This window comes from Oncorhynchus gorbuscha, linkage group LG16 (assembly GCF_021184085.1).
Source record: "Oncorhynchus gorbuscha isolate QuinsamMale2020 ecotype Even-year linkage group LG16, OgorEven_v1.0, whole genome shotgun sequence".
Lineage (NCBI taxonomy): Eukaryota > Metazoa > Chordata > Actinopteri > Salmoniformes > Salmonidae > Oncorhynchus > Oncorhynchus gorbuscha.
The window spans coordinates 82,911,293-82,929,704 of NC_060188.1; the positions used below are offsets into that span (position 1 = coordinate 82,911,293).

The 18,412-nt window shown below is 42.8% G+C and overlaps 1 protein-coding gene across 1 annotated transcript; it reads left to right on the forward strand.

The window, feature by feature from the left end:
- Positions 1-12,676: 12,676 nt before the first annotated feature.
- LOC123999343 (growth arrest-specific protein 1-like) lies at positions 12,677-15,437 on the forward strand. The gene has a single exon (XM_046304994.1). It carries the CDS (start codon positions 13,269-13,271, stop codon positions 14,055-14,057), a length of 789 nt encoding a protein of 262 aa, XP_046160950.1. The 5' UTR covers positions 12,677-13,268; the 3' UTR covers positions 14,058-15,437.
- The last annotated feature ends 2,975 nt before the right edge of the window (positions 15,438-18,412 follow it).

The window sequence follows — 18,412 nt, forward strand, 5'->3', positions numbered from 1 at the left end:
GGCCTGTAACTTGAGCCAGGAGAAGAACTCTCTCTGAGAAGACCTCTAACTCTCTCTGAGAAGACCACTGACTCTCTATGAGAAGACGTCTATCTCTCTCTGAGAATACCTCTATCACTCTCTGAGAAGACCTCTAAATATCTCTGAGAATACCTATATCTCTCTCCGAGAAGACCTCTGAATGTCTCTGAGACCTCTGACTTGAAATGTTGGCTTACTTTACACACATACACACTCTCTACCTCCCTATAAAGTACCTCTCTCTCTCTCGCTCTCTCTCTCTCTCTTTCTCTACCTACTTATACAGTACACCTCTCTCTCTCGTTCTCTCTCTCTCTCTCTCTCTCTCTCTCTCTCTCTCTCTCTCTCTCTCTCTCTCTCTCTCTCTCTCCCTATACAGTACCTCTCTCTCTCTCGCTCTCTCTATCTCTCTTTCTCTACCTACTTATACAGTACACCTCTCTCTCTCGTTCTCTCTCTCTCTTTCTCTACCTACTTATACAGTACCCCCCTCTCTCTCTCTCTCTCTCTCTCTCTCTCTCTCTCTCTACCTCCCTATACAGTATCTCTCTCTCACTCTCTCTCTCTCTCTCTACCTTCATATACAGAACCTCTCTCTCTACCTCTCTATACAGTACCTCTCTCTACCTCTCTATACAGAACCTCTCTCTCTACAGTACCTCTCTCTACCTCTCTATACAGTACCTCTCTCTACCTCTCTATACAGTACCTCTCTCTCTACCTCTCTATACAGTAACTCTCTCTACCTCTCTATACAGTACCTCTCTCTACCTCTCTATAGAGTACCTCTCTCTCTACCTCTCTATACAGTACCTCTCTCTACCTCTCTATGCAGTACCTCTCTCTACCTATCTATACAGTACCTCTCTCTACCTCTCTATACAGTACCTCTCTCTCTACCTCTCTATACAGTACCTCTCTCTACCTCTCTATGCAGTACCTCTCTCTACCTATCTATACAGTACCTCTCTCTACCTCTCTATACAGTACCTCTCTCTACCTCTCTATACAGTACCTCTCTCTACCTCTCTATACAGTACCGCTCTCTCTACCTCTCTATACAGTACCTCTCTCTACCTCTCTATACAGTACCTCTCTCTACCTCTCTATACAGTACCTCTCTCTACCTCTCTATACATTAACTCTCTCTACCTCTCTATACAGTACCTCTCTCTACCTCTCTATACAGTACCTCTCTCTCTACCTCTCTATACAGTACCTCTCTCTCTACCTCTCTATACAGTACCTCTCTCTCTACCTCTCTATACAGTAACTCTCTCTACCTCTCTATACAGTACCTCTCTCTCTACCTCTCTATACAGTAACTCTCTCTACCTCTCTATACAGTACCTCTCTCTCTACCTCTCTATACAGTACCTCTCTCTCTACCTCTCTATACAGTAACTCTCTCTACCTCTCTATACAGTACCTCTCTCTACCTCTCTATAGAGTACCTCTCTCTCTACCTCTCTATACAGTACCTCTCTCTACCTCTCTATACATTAACTCTCTCTACCTCTCTATACAGTACCTCTCTCTACCTCTCTATACAGTACCTCTCTCTCTACCTCTCTATACAGTACCTCTCTCTCTACCTCTCTATACAGTACCTCTCTCTCTACCTCTCTATACAGTACCTCTCTCTACCTCTCTATACATTAACTCTCTCTACCTCTCTATACAGTACCTCTCTCTACCTCTCTATACAGTACCTCTCTCTCTACCTCTCTATACAGTACCTCTCTCTCTACCTCTCTATACAGTACCTCTCTCTCTACCTCTCTATACAGTAACTCTCTCTACCTATCTATACAGTACCTCTCTCTACCTATCTATACAGTACCTCTCTCTACCTCTCTATACAGTACCTTTCTCTCTCTCTGCCTTCCTATATAGTACATCTCTCTCTCTCTTTCTCTCTCTACCTCCCTATAAAGTACCTCTCTCTCGCTCTCTACCTCCCTATACAGTACATCTCTATCTCACTCTCTCTCTTTCTCTACCTACTTGATCAGTACCCCTCTCTCTCTCGCTCTCTCTCAATTCAATTCAATTCAAGGGGCTTTATTGCTATGGAAACATGTGTTAACATTGCCAAAGCAAGTGAGGTAGATAATATACAAAAGTGAAATAAACAATAAAAATGAACAGTAAACATTACACATACAGAAGTTTCAAAACAATAAAGACATTACAAATGTCATATTATACATATATATATACAGTGTTGTAACGATGTACACATGGTTAAAGTACACAAGGGAAAATAAATAAGCATAAATATGGGTTGTATTTACAATGGTGTTTGTTCTTCACTGGTTGCCCTTTTCTTGTGGCAACAGGTCACAAATCTTGCTACTGTGATGTCACACTGTGGAATTTCACCCAGTAGATATGGGAGTTTATCAAAATTGGATTTGTTTTCAAATTCTTTGTGGATCTGTGTAATCTGAGGGAAATATGTGTCTCTAATATGGTCATACATTGGGCAGGAGGTTAGGAAGTGCAGCTCAGTTTCCACCTCATTTTGTGGGCAGTGAGCACATAGCCTGTCTTCTGAGAGCCAGGTCCACAAAACTCTCTTTCTCTCTCTCTCTCTCTCTCTCTCTCTCTCTCTCTCTCTCTCTCTCTCTCTCTCTCTCTCTCTCTCTCTCTCTCTCTCTCCCACCCTATCTCTCTCTCTCTCTCTCTCTCTCTCTCTCCCACCCTATCTCTTGCTCTATCTGCCTCCCTCTTAATGTCATCATTTTTAAAAGGAAACTCCACTCAGAAACAATCTTTTGATCTTTTTTTCCATTAGTCCACTGTTGATACGGTCCCAAAATGTTTTGCATGTCAGTCAAGTTAAAAATCATACCAAAAGATAGTTTTTGAGTGGAGTTTGCTTTAAATTTGATTGCAGTGGGCTAAATCAGGGTCACAAAGAGTGTTTCATGGTAGTCTTAAACAAATCTACAAAGTATACACCTCACACACATGGTTATGGGCTTTAAAAAAGAAGACACCTGTACCATGTCAGATATATAGTGGAAATCTATCACATTTTTAGTTTGCATCTCAATATTACACATTATAAACATCACAGAAGACTTCAAAATATATATTTTTAAAACATTTGACATAGAAACAGCAGATTTTCACATTTAAAAAAAATATATATAATTATTAAATTATGAAAAATATGAATAACATTCCACCCATGAGGCCACTAGGTCATGTGACTGCAGGAAAGGGCTACTGTTAATGAATCAGTTTTTTTGGGAGGACTTAAATCAGCCAGATAGATATATTTTTCATTTCAGTTTCCATTAGCAATGAGGAGAGAGCATAAATAAAAGCAGGGAAGAAAACAATTTGACAACTTTTTAGTACTGGCCCTCTTATCCCTCTCACTATTTCTCTCTCTCTCTCTCTCTCTCTCTCTCTCTCTCTCTCTCTCTCTCTCTCTCTCTCTCTCTCTCTCTCTCTCTCTCTCTCTCTCTCTCTCTCTCTCTCTCTCTCTCTCTCTCTCTCTCTCTCTCTCTATCTCTCTCTCTCACTCACTCTCTCTCTCACTCTCTCTCTCTCTCTCTCTCTCTCTCTCTCTCTCTCTCTCTCTCTCTCTCTCTCTCTCTTTCTCTCTCTCTCTCTTTCTCTCTCTCTCTCTCTCTCTCTCTCTCTCTCTCTCTCTCTCTCTCTCTCTCTCTCTCTCTCTCTCTCTCTCTCTCTCTCTCTCTCTCTCTCTCTCTCTCTCTCTCTCTCTCTCTCTCTCTCTCTCTCTCTCTCTCTCTCTCTCTCTCTCTCTCTCTCTCTCTCTCTCTCTCTCTCTCTCTCTCTCTCTCTCTCTCTCTCTCTCTCTCTCTCTTCCTCCCCCTCTATCTCTCCCTCTCTCTTGCACTCCCTCCCTCTCAGGGTTGGACGCACTTGAATGCAGAGCTCAGAGAGTGATTCTGGCACGGTGGCTTGTATGTAATGACTTCTGACAGCAGTGGAGACACAGTGAAGAGCATGTCTGTCTTTGCATGAGTATTTCTGCGTCTTGAGAACCACATTCCAATTCTGGAATCATTATTATACATGACTCGCCACCAGCAACTGCATGTACAGGACGATGAACAAACAGGATAAATAATTCCTTCCAAACAAATAGGGAAGGATAAGATAGTCAGCCAGTGACTTCAACAGTTGAAGGAGATTCCTGGTATACATTATCTGCACAAGGCATACATACATTATAAAACAATATCCTCAATCTCATATGTTTTCCACCCCAAAGAAATAAGCAGAAAATAGAGTACGGTGTAAAAATATGGAAAATAGTGAACTACGGTAGAAGGAAAACCTGGGATATGTTAGAAGGGGTACATACATTATCATACGTTATCCTCAGTCTTCTAAGTTTTCTTCCAAAGAAACAGTCTGAAAATAGAGTAAGGTGTAAGAGTAAAGAATGTCAAACAGTAATGTCCTGCAGATAGTAACTGAGGGGTCCAGACAGGGGGGAAAGCAGCTGGCTGCTCTATCACACACACAGAGAGGCTGGCTTCAGTGAATCTGGGCCTTGTTCATGCCTGGCCCTAGTCCAACGCTGATGGGATACTGCTCTGCTGTGTGTAATACTCTCCTTCGCTCAAAGCTAAACGCAGTCACGACCATGCATTTACATACTGTATGTACAGTATTACACCACTGCTGTGTTTTAAGCATACAGCTTTTAGTTTAGAGCAGAAAATGATTGGTTTGAGAGGGGGAAAAATTCATAATCTCATTGAAGTGTACAAAACCTTACCTCTCATCCTCACTACTAAAAACACAAAAAACACATTTAAAAAAATATATATATATTTATTTTTATTTCACCTTTATTTAACCAGGTAAGCTATTTGAGAACAAGTTCTCATTTACAACTGCGACCTGGCCAAGATAAAGCAAAGCAGTGCAAAACAAACAACAACACAGAGTTACACATGGAATAAACAAACATACAATCAATAATACAATAGAGAAAGTCTATATACAATGTAATAAGTTATTACAGTATGGCAAATTCAACACTGGGGTGTTAGATGCGCAGGAGATGAGCGTGCAAGTAGTGGTACTGGGGAGCAAAGGAGCAAAATAAATCAAATAAATAACAATATGGTGATGAGATAGTTGGATGGGCTACTTACAGATTGGCTATATACAGGTGCAGTGATCTGTGAGCTGCTCTGACAGCTGGTTCTTAAAGCTAGTGAGGGGTATATGAGTCTCCAGCTTCAGTGATTTTTGCAGTTCGTTCCAGACATTGGCAGCAAAGAACTGAAAGGAAAGGCTGCCGAAGGAGGAATTGGCTTTGGGGGTGACCAGTGAAATATACCTGCTGGATCTCGTGTTGTGGGTGGGTGCTGCTATGGTGACAAGTGAGCTGAGATAAGGTGGGGCTTTACCTTGCAAAGACTTATAGATGACCTGGAGCCAGTGGGTTTGGCGACGGATATGAAGCGAGGACCAGCCAACGAGAGCATACAGGTCGCAGTGGTGGGTAGTATATGGGGCTTTGGTGACAAAACAGATGGCACTGTGATAGACTGCATCCAATTTGCTGAGTTGAGTGTTGGAGGCTATTTTGTAAATTACATTGCCGAAGTCAAGGATCGGTAGGATAGTTCGTTTTACGAGGGTATATTTGGCAGCAGGAGTGAAGGATGCTTTGTTGCGAAATAGGAAGCTGATTATAAATTTAATTTTGGATTGGATATGCTTCATGTGACTGTGAGTCTGGAAGGAGAGTTTACAGTCTAGCAAGACACAGGTATTTGTAGTTGTCCACATATTCTAAGTCAGAACCGTCCAGAGTAGTGAAGCTGGACGGATGGGTAAGTGTGGGCAGCGATCGGTTGAAGGGCATGCATTTCGTTTTATTTACATTTAAGAGCAGTTGGAGGCCACGGAAGGAGAGTTGTATGGCATTGAAGCTATGCTTTATCATGGCCAGGTCACAGTTGTAAATGAGAACTTGTTCTCAACTAGCCTACCTGCTTAAATAAAGGTGAAATAAAATTAATTAATTAAATTACATTTTAAAAAGTTTGTCTGGAGGTTAGTTAGCACAGTGTCCAAAGAAGGGCCAGATGTATACATAATGGTGTCGTCTGCATAGAGGTGGAGCAGAGAATCACCAGCAGCAAAAGCGACATCATTGATGTATACAGAGAAAAGAGTCAGCCCGAGGATTGAACCCTGTAGCACCCCCATAGAGACTGCCAGAGGTCCGGACAACAGGCCCTCCGATTTGATTTGACAATACGATAAAGTACATTCGCTCTCTGCCCCACCAGCAAAATTATATGCCAAAATTGCCCACATGAATACGCTGTCTTTTATCTACAAGTACAAACTCAAGGCTAATATGATATGACGTCACCCTCTTAGAGGTTATAGTGGACACCCTTGAGTGATTGCTCAGTTGGAGGATGTCACGTTTTTCAGCTGACCTTGTCTTTGATGTGGCTGTAAGTGTAAGCTGACTCTCCAGCAGGCATGTTGCTCTGGTATGCCATCTGGGATGTCTGGAGCCGCTATGGGTGATATGAGTGTGATTTGTAGAAGAGAAGGGGGGTGGAGAGAGAGACATAGAGAGAGACAGAGGGTGAAAGGGAGATAGAGCAGGGACAGAGACGAGGAGAGGGGGAAGGATAGAGAGAGTCGAGGGGCCTGGGTAGCAGTGGGTTTTCTTCTGCTCTGCCTGAATCCTCTCTGAACTCACTAATTGGGGTAGGGGGTCCTCGGGTCTCCAGACAGCTGCCAGAACTTTGTGGTCAGAACGGAGTGATATGACGGGGTGTCACAGGGGGGCAGGCGTATCACAGTGACTGAGTGGTCCCCTCTGGTTTCTGTCTATTTCAGTCTGACTTCTGGCCTGGCCTCCGGTCCGGACGTACACTGGAGTCCTATAGTGTACAGGGACACCAAAGCGACGGCTGAAGAAGACAGATGAAACACAGGCAACCATTGTTGGTGAAAATGAATGACTGTGGTTGATTTCTTTGAAGTAGAAAGAATAATCAATATAAGTTTAAATATTAGACATGTGTACGGAAGGAAGGCTGAGAACATGTGAGTGTACAAAGCTGGATCAACGTCGAATTGACCATTGGACATGTAAAAAACAGAACGTAAGCAGAATCTGTGTGGATGAGGCAAGGTAGACTAACAAGACGTGACTGGTCTGGGCCATATCTGATCTTGTGAAGGCTACTGGACACACACATGGGTTAGTCATACATAGACAACATCGGTCTGAACTTGTAAAGACCTTTGGACAGGAACATTAGCTAATCAGTGAAGTGCACCAGTAGGAGGGGGCATGTCACGCCACCAATAGAATCTATGCCCCAATGTCTGCGCCAATAAGAGAATGGAAACTAAGTAAAACAACAAGATTCATAAAATGGAGTGACGATGTTATGTAAGAGTAAGACTGTATTAAAGCCAAGTACTAAGAAGGAAGAGTTGGTTCTTCCATGGAATTGGTCGGCTTTGTTACTCTTTGTAATAAAATCTATTTGAATTCACAAGCTCCGGTATCTGAGAAGTATTTGAGTCTATATTTTCCACAACACCATTCATAAAATTTATTTTTCTTCTGGGCTTTTGTTCAAGGGCTGCCATTTCAGACATAGCGTCTGGGATTTATAATGATTCTTCATTAACGTCAATGGATGTATTTTTTTTCCAATCAAATCAAACCAAATCAAGTGTTATTGGTCACATACACACATATATATACATTTATAAATATTAGGACGAGCAATGTCAGAGTGGCATTGACTAAATACAGTAGAATAGAATACGGTATATACATATGAGATGAGAAAAGTAGTGTTCCATTATTTAAAGTGGCCAGTGATTCTATGTCTATGTATATAGGACAGCAGCCTCTAAGGTGCAGGGTTGAGTAGCCAGGTGGTAGCCGGCTAGTGATGGCTATTTAACAGTCTGTTGGCCTTGAGATAGAAGCTGTTTTTCAGTCTCGACAAGATGCTCTCAATTGTGCATTTGTAAAAGTTTCTGAGGGTCTTATGGGCCAAGCTTAATTTCTTCAGCCTCCTGAGGTTGAAGGGGTGCTGTTGCGCCTTCTTCACCATACTGTCTGTGTCGGTGGACCATTTCAGATTGTCAGTGATGTGTACGCCGATGAACTTGAAGCTTTCTACCTTATCCACTGCGGTCTTGTCGATTTGGATAGGGGCGTGCTCCCTCTGCTGTTTCCTGAAGTACACGATCAGTTCCTTCATTTTGTTGACATTGAGAGGGAGGTTATTTTCATGGCTCCACTCTGCCAGGGCCCTCACCTCCTCCCTGTAGCCTGTCATTATTGGTAATCAGGCCTACTACTGTTGTTTCGTCTGCAAACTTGATGATTGAGTTGGAGGCATGCATGGCAACACAGTCATGGGTGAAAAGGGAGTATAGGAGGGGGCAGAGCACACACCCTTGTGGGGCCCCTGTGTTGAGGATCAGCGAAGTGGAGATGTTGTTTCCTACCTTCACCACCTGGGTGCAGCCCGTCAGGAAGTTAAGGACCCAGTTGCACAGGGTGGGGTTCAGACCCAGGGCTCCAATCATAATGATGAGCTTGGAAGGAACTATGGTGTTGAAAGCTGAGCTATAGTCAATGAACAGTATTCTTACATAGGTATTCCTCTTGTTCAGATGGGATAGGGCAGTGTGCAGTGTGATGGCGATTGCATCGTATGTGAATCTATTGGGGAGGTAAGCAAATTGAAGTGGGTCTAAGGTGTCAGGTAAGGTAGAGTTAGGGTTGCACATTGTGGGGAATATTCAGCGGTGGAAACTTTCCGTGGGAATTAACGGAAATATACAGTGGGGAGAACAAATATTTGATACACTGCCAATTTTGCAGGTTTTCCTACTTACAAAGCATGTAGAGGTCTGTAATTTTTATCATAGGTACACTTCAACAGTGAGAGACGGAATCTAAAACAAAAATCCAGAAAATCACACTGTATGATTTTTAAGTAATTAATTTGCATTTTATTGCATGACATAAGTATTTGATCACCTACCAACCATGCTGGGTGAAGAACATTCAGAAATCTCTTCCAATACACATTGCCTGTGAGTATCAAAATTCCATGTACAGATAAATAGTTAAGCAGTTAGATTAAACAACTCCTTTGTATGATAAATGCTTTAAAATAAAACGTATGAAAACAGGTGAATTAACACTCCTCAATTAGCAGGCTCAAGCAAACTAAAACCAAATGGTAGCAAAAACTAAGTAGCAGAAATTGTTAACAAGTTAGAAATTATTTAAATATACTTTGCTGTAGGCTACTATTTACTAGTTAACAAAAAATCATGTATGTCATTTAAATATATTCACACGACCAAGTATTGTAATCAAAACTTACCAGAAAGCATGCAGTCCTTGGCTCAGACAATGTAGTAGTGTGGGTTCAATAGTGTCTCATTAGTGTGCAAGATCTTGAGAATCAGCTGTACATGTGATGGAAGAATGCACTTTGCATGCAGAGGGTTGTATTTCCATTGAATTGGGGATAGTTTTAACCAAAATATGCCACAAGACCTAGAATTGCCTTATGTGTATCCCACAAAAAAGGTTCACTGTTATAAGTTAACTTTGTTGATGAATTTAAGCAAAATTCCCCAAATTCCTGGGCTTAACTCCCTTGGAAAAGTTCCAGAAAAATGCTGACCCTTTGCAACCCTAGTTAGAGGTGATAACTAGCCTCTCAAAATACTTCATGATGACATAAGTGAGTGCTATGGGGCGATAGTCATTTAGTTCCGTTACCTTTTCTTTCTTGTGTACAGGAACGATGGTGGACATCTTGAAGCAAGTGTAGGTAGCAGACTGGGATAGGGAGAGATTGAATATGTCCATAAACACTCCAGCCAGCTGATCTGCGCATGCTCTGAGGATGTGGCCAAGGATGTCATCTGGGCCGGCATCCTTGCAAGGGTTAACGCGCTTAAACGTCTTACTCACATTGGCCATGGAGAATGAGAGCCCACAGTCCTTTGGAGCGGGCTGCGTTGGTGGCACTGTGTTATTCTCAAAGCGGGTGAAGAAGGTGTTTAGCTTATCGGGTAGCAAGACGTCGGTGTCCACGACTCAATGATCACATTTCGCTCGTATTCAGACATAGTGGCTCTGGGTTTGGCCACTCACTCAGTCACTCACTGGCAGCGTCTTGATACTGTTGCCCCGTTGATCATTGTCACTCTTCCTGGTCTGTAGGCTACAGTCTTTTCATGAACCATTAACAACTCGGAAGTAATGTTATAAAAAGAACTGCTATCCTTATGGGTTGAATAGCTGAGTATATATGAGGCCGACAAATGAGGCATTTGTTTTTTTTCAGGTGAAATAAGGTTATACTTCCTTTTTTTCCGTGTCGGAGATCTTTGTGGGCTATACTCGGCCTTGTCTCAGGATGGTAAGTTGGTGGTTGTAGATTTCCCTCTAGTGGTGTGGGGGCTGTGCTTTGGCAAAGTGGGTGGGGTTATATCCTTCCTGTTTGGCCCTGTCCGGGGGTGTCCTCGGATGGGGCCACAGTGTCTCCTGACCCCTCCTGTCTCAGCCTCCAGTATTTATGCTGCAGTAGTTTATGTGTCGGGGGGGCTAGGGTCAGTTTGTTTATCTGGAGTACTTCTCCTGTCCTATTCGGTGTCCTGTGTAAATCTAAGTGTGCGTTCTCTAATTCTCTCCTTCTCTCCTTCTTTCTCTCTCTCGGAGGACCTGAGCCCTAGAACCATGCCCCAGGACTACCTGACATGATGACTCCTTGCTGTCCCCAGTCCACCTGGCCATGCTGCTGCTCCAGTTTCAACTGGCCTGGGCCCTAGGACCATGTCCCAGGACTACCTGACATGAGGACTCCTTGCTGTCCCCAGTCCACCTGGCCATGCTCCTGCTCCAGTTTCAACTGTTCTGCCTTACTATTATTCAACCATGCTGGTCATTTATGAACATTTGAACATCTTGGCCACGTTCTGTTATAATCTCCACCCGGCACAGCCAGAAGAGGACTGGCCACCCCACATATGCTCTCTCTAATTCTCTCTTTCTTTCTCTCTCTCGGAGGACCTGAGCCCTAGGACCGTGCCCCAGGACTACCTGACATGATGGCTCCTTGCTGTCCCCAGTCCACCTGACTGTGCTGCTGCTCCAGTTTCAACTGTTCTGCCTTATTATTATTTGACCATGCTGGTCATTTATGAACATTTGAACATCTTGGTCATTTTCTGTTATAATCTCTACCCGGCACAGCCAGAAGAGGACTGGCCACCCCACATAGCCCGGTTCCTCTCTAGGTTTCTTCCTAGGTTTTGGCCTTTCTAGGGAGTTTTTCCTAGCCACCGTGCTTTTACACCTGCATTGTTTGCTGTTTGGGGTTTTAGGCTGGGTTTCTGTACAGCACTTTGAGATATCAGCTGATGTACGAAGGGCTATATAAATAAATTTGATTTGATTTGATTTGATTTCAAAGCTCTATTTTCACAAGATTACAGCTCTATTTCTTATTTTCTCTTTGCCCGTCTGTCCTCCCTGGCTGGCATGTCTTTATTGGCATACATGTGGTGACTGGTGTTATTCACATGTGTGCTGTAACATAGGAAGGCCCTTAAGGCTTGTGTTAATACTCACTTATGTTGTGTGGAGGGTGGAAGGGAAGGGAAAGGGGAGGGGGAAGGGGTGGACAGGAGCAGCAGCATGTGTTATAGCAGCTGTGAGGTGAAAACTAGTGTATTATTGTAGTGAATTGGGTGCCATTTGGGATGCGGACTCTCTACGGTAGTTAGTCAACATGACCATAACGTTTCTAAAGACATTGTCCTTCACCACCTTTAGAATTTATTCAGTGTGATTATAGGTCAATCAACATTCACAGTTTTTGTCTCACTGGTAGTTGAAGTACAGGTTAGGCTACCACATGTCTCCTGTGATGGATGGCAGAATTTTCTTGGACTACCCTTTATGTCTTATTTTCATATGTTTGAAATGTTTGGGGAGAATAATTGACAATAAGTAAACATTTTGAAATAAAGAAAAAGTTATGTGAAGTCAGATCATGTTTATTAGGGGGTCCCGAGTGGTGCAGTGGTCTAAGACACTGCTAGAGGTGTCATTACAGACCCTGGTTCAATTCCAGGCTGCATCACAATTGGCTGTGATTGGGAGTCCCATAGGGCAGTGCACAATTGGCCTAGGGTTAGGGTTTGGCCGGGGTAGGCCGTCATTGTAAATAAGACTTTGTTCTTAACTGCCTTGCCTAGTTAAATAAAGGTTCAATAAATAAAAATATTGTTATTAATCTTTACTATCTAAATGTACTTTTCCCCGGTTTACACTAGATTCCACAGCCACTGGGTTAACATTGGCTATATCATAAAAAATCATGAAAACAAACATTTGCTTTTTGGTCTTAATTTAAGGTTGGGGTTCGGCATACGGTTAGAAGTGTGGTTAGGTTAGGGTTAGGTTTAAAATGAACATTTTAGAAGATAAACCTTTAGAAAGGGGCGGGGTTTCTGACTTTGTGGCTGTGGAAGCTAGTGACAACCCTTTTCCCCTGCTAATTCATTGGTCACGTTTCAACCTTCACGTCACTGCCCTGAACAATGTAACAAATCACAACAACTAATTTGACCAATAAGGCAAGGAGGTTTTAGTCAACCGACACAGATGAACGAGAGAATCATTCCACAGTCTTCAATGGGGCGAATCGTTCATCGCATTCCTCAAGCCTTTACATAATTGTATAGCTAAAGAAGACACCGAATGGCATGCTAGTTGCGCAGATAGCCTAGGCTACATCATAAAACTTTTCCTGGAACGGAGTTTGCCTTTCTGAACGTTAAAACGACGACGGAACTGTTCTTTCTACTTCATCTTGTCTGTGCGGCAAAGCAATGGAACGCAGAAGTTGAATAATTCAGTATTGCGAAGCCTCTACTGCTGTGAAGATACGTGGATAGTGCCTGTGAACTTGTATTGTAACAGTGTATCAAACTTTGGGGAACAAATGAACAAATTGCAGGCCATGTGCGGGTTTCACACGGTATAAAACACGGCATTGCACATTATTTGGTGAACCTCGTTCATTCCCCACTGGCGCGTACTGAATGGGAGGGAATGGATTTGGATGACTTCTTTTTGACATATTTGATGAATATACTGATAACCAAATCCATATGTTGAAGTCTTTCGATTATTCGGATCAGTCTACTTCGAAATGGCAAGTTTTGCCGGGTTTATAAAGTGGACTGGGAGATCAACTTTGTATTTATGCTGTGCGTTTGCCCTGTTCGGTTGTCTTTGCATCGCGTCCCCCACTCATGGTCGTCGGCTCATCTGTTGGCAAGCCATTATGAAGTGTCATGGAGAGCCGGATTGTCACTACGCATATGACCAATACCTTTACGCCTGTGCGCCTGTTATCAACGGGGATAGGAAGAAGTGTCCCAGCCACTGCATCTCGTCCCTTATCCAGCTGAATCTAACTGAGACCGGCCCGTCTCTAGAGGACTGTGACTGCGCCTCGGACCCCGTCTGCCGGAGCACCAAACGCGCCATAGAGCCGTGCCTGCCTCGGACAAGCAACATGGGCTGCACCGAAGCCCGGCGGCAGTGCGAGAGCGATTACCAATGTAGCTCGGCAATGCGTGACTATTTGTTTCACTGCCGTAAACTTTTCGGAGGCGAGAGATGTTCAGACGATTGCAGGAGGGTGATAGCCAACATGCGCAATATGCCCAAAGCACAACAACTTGATACTTGTGTTTGTGATGGCACGGAGAGGACGATATGCGAGTACGTCAAAGTTAGTATGAAAAACTTTTGCTTTGACTCTATGGACAGATACACAGGCAGCGGGTTTTCTGATTCGGACTCTGAAGATGATTATGATGATATGGAGGATTATGTCTATGTGGAAAACGCTAGTGATTCACCTAAATCCGCCTGTCGGGGTGTATGGACTTCTACTGTGGCCACCATTTTGGTTCTAATGCGTCTTATCTGATAGGGCAGTCTACCCAAGTTGATTCAGCTGTTGGGGAAGTTGTTAGAGAAATAGAGAGGCCTGTGAAACGTTGACACAGAGAGACAGAATAGCTCATGAAAGTGTTGTGACACCAGCACACCTGCTTTAGCGTATACTTTGTGTGTTTGGAAGAGTTTATGGCCTTTGCTCTGCTGTCTTCATAATAGGGCTTCTCAACATTCTATCTGGTCTCAGTCTCTGTGCTGATAGGCTATGGGTCATCTTGCTCACAAATGTTTATATTTAAAATGTATACATTTTATGTGAATCTCAAAAGATTATAGATTCATTTCCAGATAGCTGTGCACCTCTAAAATATGTAATTGTTTTAACCAACCCTTAAAGAATGTTCTAGGCCTACTATAAGCTCCTACTATAAGCTTCTCCTTACCTTGTGTCTCATAAAATAGCCCAAAAAGTTTGACACACAATTTTCTTTAATGTGGGCAGCCAGGTGACTTGTAAGTGTACATATGTATAATGCTGTTTCAAGACAATAGTGAAAACATCAGTATAAAACATGTTCTTGGTCACTTGGCGAAAATGGGGACAGACTAATCAAGTTTTCTTTCACTATGAGCTAGACAATAGACATAGGCCTACATTTCATTAAGATGCCATTTAAGCTCTAGTCAGTTGGTAATCATCTAAGTGACAGATGTAAAAACACATTTACCTAACAACAGTTTGATTTGTTATTCAATATTATTAGCCTTAATCATGTCCCAGACATTTACCTAACCACAGTTTGATTTGTTATTCAATATTATTAGCCTTAATCATGTCCTAGATATTTCCATAAGCTCAGTATCAATATCAAGTTAAAAAACAAGTTAAGGGAGATTATTTTTATATGTCAAAATGTGTTAAGTTAAATTGTACAGTATATTGTATGATATGTATTTCTTTCCCAGAGTTATTTGTTTATTACTGCTAAGAGGATTTTTTTCCCCCAGAGTTATTTGTTTATTACTGCTAAGAGGATTTTTTTCCCCCAGAGTTATTTGTTTATTACTGCTAAGAGGATTTTTTCCCCCAGAGTTATTTGTTTATTACTGCTAAGAGGATTTTTTCCCCCAGAGTTATTTGTTTATTACTGCTAAGAGGATTTTTTCCCCCAGAGTTATTTGTTTATTACTGCTAAGATGATTTTTTTCCCCCAGAGTTATTTGTTTATTACTGCTAAGAGGATTTTTTCCCCCAGAGTTATTTGTTTATTACTGCTAAGATGATTTTTTCCCCCAGAGTTATTTGTTTATTACTGCTAAGAGGATTTTTTCACTGTATAGAAATGTCATGAAATGCTTCACTGTCTACATTGTATTTTAGTGAAAATATAAATGTTCTTGCTTAAAATTCTATTGACTCTTGATTGTTTCCGTCTTAACTCTACTTTATGTAGCCGTATGGGTAGCAGCAGGTGATTTTAGTACGGTGTCTCGCAAATCTTTTGGCAGCTGTACCAATCCTTTCTACATCACAAAGCCCCCTCAATACAAACCATCAGTTGATCTGAGCTACTGAATGTTATCTGACTCCTAGAGCAAATGAAGAGTCAGATTGATATACACTTAAATTTGTCAACATTAATGTTTGCTGAAGGCTAAACTGTTAATGCTGGAAGACTGTATAAACCTGAGCACGAAATAGCCTATCTCCTGGGGATTGCAGCTCAGATGGAGCCAAGATGGGCCTGGCTAGTTTATTTATCCTCACCCCATGTGTTTGTTAGAAGAAGCATTCACACAGAGAGTAGAGAGGGCAAGAAAAGCTGTGTCTGGGTGAATTGAGACTTAAGTAACCATTACAAATGCACTCCGATTGGATTGCTGTTGGTGTGTATGTGTTTAGCTACGAACCATTGCTATGTATGTGTAACAAAGTAGTTTGTGTTTTTGTTTGACACTTTCGCATAATCTGTACTGTTATTATCATCCTGAACAGAAGTTGAAATGCTGGTTATTGACCTAGGTCTACTTGTAGATGTTGTAGCCTAGCCTACCCACCATCACCATATACAAAAATATAATAATCTTGGAGTTCACATAGATTCACAATTGTTTTCTCTCTTTGCATCACTGAGAGACAGAAAAAAAAGATGGGACATCATCCTCTCCTTCACCTCTTGTCACAAGAGGGACTTGAGAGCCATGATGGCAGCCATGTTGTTTCTCTCTGGGAGGGGACGAGGGCCCTCCAGCCCAGTGAATGGAGGAGAAGTCGAGTGGCACTTCTGTCATAGAAATGTAAAACACACAATGGTGGAGCGGCACCATGTGCAGACACTTCATTCACTCTCTTTCTCTCTGACACCAGAGAGAAAGGAGAGAGCGGAGAGCTGGGCTGGGGGGAGAGACAGAGACTGCTAGCTATTGCAGATAGGGGCTTCTCGGAAGGACGTGTAAAACTGCTTTCAAAGTTGTATCTCTCGTTGGGCCAGTAACCAAAAGGTCACTGGTTTGAACCCCTGAGCCGGCAAGGTGGGCAAATCTGCAGTTCTGCCCTTGAGCAAGGCAGTTAACCCCCAATAACAACCGCGCCGATGACATGGGCGTAAATTAAGGCAGCCCCCCCGCACCTCTGATTCAGAGGGATTGGGTTAAATGCGGAAGACACATTTCAGTTGAATGCATTCAGTTGATCAACTGACCAGGTACCCTTTTTCTATGTATGAGTAGTACACATATTTTTCTAATAATATATTATGTACAACATACATGAAAACATGAAGTATGCTACATAATAAGGTTACAACTGGTTAACAAACTATTTGATACTGGTTTGTAAAACATTTTATTATGAGTTCTTTATAAATAGTCTGAGAAAAATGTATTTGAGATTGTAGTTTACTATCAGAATTACAATGATGTACTCCCTGTTCAACCACGACTGCGTGGCCACACAACTCCAACACCATCATCAGGTTTCCTGACGACACGACGGTGGTAGGCCTGATCACTGGCGACGATGAGACAGCCTACAGGGAGGAGGTCAGTGACCTGGCAGTGTGGTGCTGGAATGACAACCTCTCCCTCATCATCAGTACTACCAAGGAGCTGATTGTGGACGACAGGAAATGGTGCAGCGTGCACGCCCCCATCCACATCGACGGAGCGGGTCGAGAGCTTCATGTTCCTCGGTGTCCAAATCACTAAGCACTTAAAATGGTCCACACACACGCGCACAGTCATGAAGAAGGTGTGACAGCGCCTCTTCCCTCTCAGGAGGTTGAAAAAATGTGGCATGGGCCCTCAAGTCCTCAAAAAGTTCTACAGCTGTACCATTGAGAGCATTTTGATTGTCTGTATCACTGTTTGGCATGGCAATAGCATCGCCCTCGAGCACATGGAGCTAAAGAGAGTGATGCGGACAGCCCAGTACATCACCGGGGCCGAGCTCCCTGCCACCCAGGACCTCTATATCAGACAGGGTGAAAGGAAGGCTCAGAAAATCAAATAAATAGCTTACTAAATTGCTACACAGACTATCTGAGTTGACCCTTGTATTTTATTTATTTTTGCACTGTCTTTATGCACACTCACATGGCCCTAAACACTCACACTACACACTCACATGACCCTAAACACTCACATGACCCTAAACACTCACACTACACACTCACATGACCCTAAACACTAACACTACACACTCACATGACCCTAAACACTCACATGACCCTAAACACTCACTACACACTCACATGACCCTAAACACTAACACTACACACTCACATGACCCTAAACACTCACTACACACTCACATGACCCTAAACACTCACGTGGCCCTACACACTCACACTACACACTACACACTCACATGACCCTACACACTCACAGGGCCCTACACACTCACATGACCCTACACACTCACAGGACCCTACACACTCACAGGACCCTACACACTCACATGACCCTAAACACTCACACTACACACTCACATGACCCTAAACACTCACACTACACACTCACAGGACCATACACACTCACACTACACACTCACATGACCCTAAACACTCACATGACCCTAAACACTCACACTACACACTCACATGACCCTAAACACTAACACTACACACTCACATGACCCTAAACACTCACACTACACACTCACAGGACCATAAACACTCACACTACACACTCACATGACCCTAAACACTCACACTACACACTCACATGACCCTAAACACTCACACTACACACTCACATGACCCTAAACACTAACACTACACACTCACATGACCCTAAACACTCACATGACCCTAAACACTCACATGACCCTAAACACTCACATGACCCTAAACACTCACATGACCCTAAACACTCACACACACTCAC

What these genes read in the sequence shown, in the direction of transcription:
- LOC123999343 (XM_046304994.1), top strand. Translation starts at nt 13,269, where the DNA reads ATGGCAAGTTTTGCCGGGTTTATAAAGTGGACTGGGAGATCAACTTTG.